At 34.1% G+C, this 6000-nt stretch overlaps 1 protein-coding gene across 1 annotated transcript in view; it reads left to right on the plus strand.

The window, feature by feature from the left end:
- LOC135203608 (uncharacterized) overlaps positions 1–6000 on the plus strand; it is a 29701-nt gene that overhangs the window by 23225 nt on the left and 476 nt on the right. Inside the window, exons 4-5 of the mRNA XM_064233430.1 lie at positions 1174–1345; positions 3713–6000. The exon at positions 3713–6000 is cut by the window's right edge and continues 476 nt beyond it. Of these exons, the coding sequence (XP_064089500.1) occupies positions 1174–1345; positions 3713–4365 (825 nt within the window). The 3' untranslated portion in view covers positions 4366–6000. The remainder of the gene's footprint in view (positions 1–1173; positions 1346–3712) is intronic.

Raw genomic sequence — 6000 nt, forward strand, 5'->3', positions numbered from 1 at the left:
GTCTAATTCTATTGTTAATGAAACCGAGGAATAGAAATGTTTTGAGATACTTAATTTATGGATGGATGTGATTGGTTTGAATTTAGAGCAATTTTACATTTTTCAGTCCTGGTTAACTGTTATGGTTTAATTTTGAGTCTGTTGTTAATGAAATTATGCTTTTAGTGAATGTTCATATATTAAATGTATATGATGATAAATGAATCGGGTAGACATTACTTCAAAGAAGTTCTTTGTACAAAAATTGCTTGGCAAAATAATGATTTATTGGAAGGCAAGAGTTAATGGTAGGTGGTGATTAACATCTTAAATTTCATAGGGATAGTCATTTCCTATATACTTATTTTAAAACCATGTTGGTTGCAAATTTGACCAAGTTGTGAGAAATTTGCAAGTTATAGAGCAGCAATGTGTAAGTTTGTTGGAAATACAGTAAAGAATCTATAAAATGTTGTAGATTTATCTGAAAGTCTTTGCAAGAGGAGATAGTTGATGATAATTTTGAATTGTTATATCGACTGTACGTTGGCACCCCTACAACCCTTCTGTTACATTTCTTTTGAGATGTCTTTCAGTACTAATTTGTACAGACTAGATTTATTTACAGGAAAATAGTTAAACCTCTTATCATACTGCACAATAATAATTGATCAGCTGATAAGTTTATCTTTAGTTATCCTAAAGTAGTAATTAGACTTGGAAGTTTAACTATGCAGAGATATCTGGTGGGTTTGTGGATTTAGGGAATAGAGTATACACAAATCTACATGGATTATAAGTGAGCTGTAAATTTTACATCTATGTTGAAGAGTGATTGATCACCTTCAAGAGAAAAGCATCAATAATAGTCTTATGTGAATACTGTGTGATGCTTATGCCGAAAGTTATTTTTAGTAATTGATGATCTTATTTGACATTATTCTAGGGCATAGTTTTATCAGGCTGAATACTGCTTTGATCTTAATTTATAGGTCTTGTGTGTGTGTGTGTGTGAAAAGTGAAAATATTACTCTGTCATTTTTCATGGTTCGACTGAGTTGGAGGGTATTCATAGGACTCTGGTATGACCTTCATGATTTGCTATTTAAAAGAATGTACTTTTAGTTCAGGTAGGTACAGTGGCAAAAACCCATATGTGATCTTATTGAGAATTTGGTATCTTCTGTGTTGTAGGTCAAAGATGGGGACCCTGTGATCTCAGAAGTGGGTCTCTCTGGAGTGGAGAAAGAATCCCCAACACTCGCCATATCACCCACTGGTCTGTGTCCTGTCAACACCGCAGAAAGCACTCCAGACTCTGCTTCTGTACAGAGAACGAAGCCTCTCTTTGTTTTAGATTGGAAAAGTAAGCTCAATTATTTTCATATACATTTTGCCTTGAATGTTTTTGTTGTTGTACTTGGAACATAAATGTTTATGTAGTGTATCTCTGAAATAAGAATTTGATATTGTCCTCTTTCAATTTAGAGAGATGTGCTATTTGGTTTACCTTGTGAATTATTTGTTTTGATAATTTGGGATTTATTGTTCTTTGACAAATTAAGAAAAAAATTGGTAAAGAGCCTTCTTACAGTACTGAATATTTGAGGATTGGATACTCTCCTGCATCTGTGAAGAAAGTTGTAATTTTTTTATATAGTCATTTTTCTTAAGTGTCAGAATTATAGCCATAGTATTAGTTGAAAGGTGGTTTTACAACATGTTGGTGCACTTAGTAGAGCTGTTGAACTGTTGAATTGAAGGATTCTAGTTTCTGAAGGTGTCCTATCTCCTAAATAAAGGTGTGGTTTATCAGAATATTGTGAAGATAGTTATTAGATGATGATGATTTTTGTATTTTGGGTGAATAATGCATGGTAAATCAGTTGGAGGACTGTTAGCTTATCTAAGGTTAATGGAGAACTAGATGTAAAAACTGAGTGAATACCATTGGGCTAGTCTTAATATTGTTTTATCTTATCCATGAGATTTAGGGCAGATCCAAAGGGCACATTATGCTTTTTATGTTTGAAGTTATGTACAACATCAATTATTGTAATCATAAAGAATTTGAAAAATGTCCATCAGTTTGAATTCTTTTGAGAAAAAGAAGTGCAGTATATAGGGTTGGGTTTTTATTGCCTGCTTATTGCGAGAATTCTTTCTAGGTTTGTAGGTCGCAGTAGATTAGTAGCGAAGATGTCTGGGTGCTTCTGGCCATACCTGAATAAAGTCGTCATTACAGTAACATGACTAGCTGGGTTGTGACAGCACCAATCTTCTGCTAATGGCTTTTATTTTTAAAAGCAGATGGCAGTATTGTATTGTTTGTTCGGAAAGTGGCTTGGGAAAGAGAGACCCCTCATGAAAGCCATGGGTTACTTTATTCTTATTGCTTTTGAGTTGGTAATTTTGAGTGAATTGCTTTCCTTTGCAGTTAATGTAACAGATATTGCATTAATAAGTTCCAGTCAGTTAAAAGAAAAATGATTGGAAATATTTTACAGTACAGGCAGTCCCTAGTTATTGGCGGTTCTGTTGAGACAGTTTGTCTGGTTTTCGGCACCAATAACAGGTTAATGGCGCCTCTTTTAGGGAATGTATTAATCATCGCCAGTTTTTGGAGCTTGACAGTTGTCGATAAGGGGACTGACTGCCTGTATATGTATGTGCCAAAACTGAAATGATTATATGCACATTTAATTTCATTAAATTTTATTTGTGGTCTTTCATTAAATTTTTTGGGTGATTGGTTGCATTAGTGGTATAATATGATAAAAATTAGAAAACACATTTCAGCTGGCAGAAGTTTTATAGGGTAGTTTTTATGATGCAGATCATTCAGCTAGACATTGAATAAATCCAGATTACCGAACTCGAGGCATGAAGGTATTTTTTCTCTCAAAACTGATTAGTCCATTTAGGAGAGGATAGAAATGAGGGAGTTGTTAGTTTGAGAAAGAAGGGCCCTCGGTTTAACAGAATAGGTCACATTGGAAAGTCCCTGTCATGGTGTGCTGGAAGTAGATGCATTTTGAGCAGGGTTGATGTACACTTTACAATGCAACTTTTAAGATTTGATTTTAAATAGCCAATTGTAAAGTGGTTAATGGTTTTCTTTCCCTTTTTAAATGTTCCTTCAGGAGTTAGTGTAAGCACCAATATAAATAGTGAAATTTTTTTCCCATCTTGTAAATGCATGTTATGCATTAACAAACTTCCCATATTATGCAAGTCATTTCTAGTGTTTGAATAAGTTTTATATCAAAATGAAAAAAAGGGGAGTGCTGAAAGTAACTCCCCGGGGGGGGCAGGGTGTGACTGGAAATATGGGTCTTGCAGCCTGAAAAAGAAACTATAGTACTTTCTGCAGTGTGCTGCGTAATGCACACCATAAGTGTTAACCCCCATTAAGTAATGGTGAAGTAGGTGTAATTGTAATGATCAAGGATAAACCTTTTGTCCAAGTCCTGAGGGTTTTAGAAACTTTCCGCCGAATGGTTTAGTTGAATGATAAGTTGCATTTAATAGTAATGGTTTAGTACTAGGGTAGACAAAAATTTAACGTTTAACTTGGCAAATATTATAATTTTAGAAAAAATTTGCTGAGGTTTTGTTCATAAGGAATTTTTTTATCAGAATGCTAGCACTTTGCAGAATGAAAGTAATATTCTTTGACTGGTATTCATCAATTTGGTTGATTTTTATGAAATAATTTTATTTTTCTATTCAGACTTCAGACTAGGAGGTCCCAAGGAAGAGAGTGAAGATCCTGTGAAAGAGACCCCAACCCTGAACTTAGATGAAGATATTGGAAGTCAAACCATTCCATCAGTGATAGAAGAATTAAAAGCTACTGTGAGTGAGAGTAACAACAGTCAAAAGGTTGAAAATAGCAGCACATTTGCCGAAGAAATTATAAGGGAAAATAAAGTTCAGGATCACTTTTCTTCTATGAAAGAGAAGGTAGAAGTCAGTCTAGTGGAGAAGGTTCATAGCTTACAGGTGTCACCAGTAGCTGAAAAACCTTTTATGACTCCATTTTCAACCCCTATTTCAACACCCTTGACAACCCCACAGACATCTCCAGTTGTCAAACGGAAGATATATAACGTAGTAATGGATCAAGGTGCTAACCATGGCTACTTTTGCACCAAGCCTTTCCAGGGATCCCAGCAGAACTCTGCTGATTCCTCGACGTACTTGTCTGGTGGTGTTGGTGGAAGTGTTGGACTTTCGACCACAAGTGCACAGATGACCCAACAGTTGGAAAACAGCAACAAAGTTGCTGCAGCTTTGGACCCAGGACAAAAACTAGGTAAGAAACGGAAACCTAAACCATCAACTTTGCGAGAAATGAATTTTTGGGCCCCAACCTCTATGTAATGTGCATTGCTACTGTATAGGTACCTGAGAAGTCTGGTAGGTTTTCAGATCCTCTTGGCTGTTATTTTCTAGACATGGCGTACTATATATTTCCTTGTTTCAAATTCACAGAGGTAACTAACTTCCCACTTAAAAAAGGTCAATCTCTTGGCAAAGTTGAAAAATTTTGAGTAAACTTTGAACCTTCAATCTTTGAATACTGTTACTGTTTTTGCTATTATTTCTAAAGTATTAACACTTGCAATATAGATAATGTACATTTATAGTTGTAATTCCTGCTGGATGCAGTGAATCATTTAAGGCCAAGTGACAATGTATGTGACAACCATTTTACGTGGCTAATTTTAATTATGTTTACACTAAATGCTATTCAAATTATATTTTTTTAATCTAGTGACTTATTTGTTGAAAGTGCATGGATTGTACCTTTTCAATTTTTATAAGTAAATAAGATGGTTATGTAGCCTAGAGCTATATCTTTTGAGATGCCAAACCTTTCATACAAAATTTTAAGTATGCATGGAAAAGTTGACATTGCTTTGGGATTTCTTAAAACTATTATTTATCCCATAGACTTATGGTGGTTTGAACAGCCTTGACAGCATAATTTTATTTTTGGAGTTTTTTGACATCGGTTGTAGTCTTTATCTAATGTTTTGTATGTCCATGTACACATTTTGAGATAAAAAGTAATGCAGTAGTTAAATTTGCAATTATATAATGCTTTCCTACTATGCCACCTTTATTAGCTGTTAGTATTTTTGTATGTAGCCTCTGGGATTTTTTATATAATTTCCTTTGTCCTTTTTGTTAAAGATCTTTTCCACTTCTAGAAGAAATCACATTGTAGAACGATGACATTTAAAATAGAACTTTTAAGTTGATCATTCACATAATTTGGTTTTAATTTTGTTTGGTTAAGTAATATTCATGCTGTGGTTCAGTTTTTTTCCACAGTTTACAGTCCTACGAGAAATATTTTTCTGCCATTTTGTAATAAATTTAGCGTTAATTGATTTTAGCATTTTTGTTAAAACGAGAGTGGTTGTGGAATGAAATTCATTACTTTGCTTTTTGTTGTCTGGGTATATTTGTGATGCAACTGTTTCCTTTCTTAAATGTTAGTGTCTCGTGCAGTTTTCATTTCTTTTGTATCACATGGAAATTTTATTCATTATCTTTTATGGTGTGATACAAGTATTTATTTTCTTGTCATAATGACTTCATTTATATGCTGCATGTATGAATTGTTAATTTGTTTAAGGCTAAAGTGCATTGTAGCCAGAATTGCTGTTTCTGGTTCGTCCACAGTGGCGATGTTCCTCTACAGTGTTTAAGGTGATTATGGACCTCCTATTTTTCTTCCTGAAGTCTTTTGCTGGATTTTCGAGTGAAGGATGCGCAGACTTGCTCAAATAAGATCTTTCATTATATGCTTCATCCTTTTAGGACCTTTTCCTTGGGTAATAAAATATTAAGATTTTCTTACCCGTTCTCTGATCGTTGGATTTTACTTTTTCTGTGTAAATTGGAGAAAGTAAAACTTTTCTTGGAATGCTATGACCATCTAAATCAGTTTTGAAAAGATAAAGAGTTGAAGTTTTAAACATAAAAGTATTGTACTGTAACTTGTTT

This window comes from Macrobrachium nipponense, chromosome 36 (genome assembly GCF_015104395.2).
Source record: "Macrobrachium nipponense isolate FS-2020 chromosome 36, ASM1510439v2, whole genome shotgun sequence".
Lineage (NCBI taxonomy): Eukaryota > Metazoa > Arthropoda > Malacostraca > Decapoda > Palaemonidae > Macrobrachium > Macrobrachium nipponense.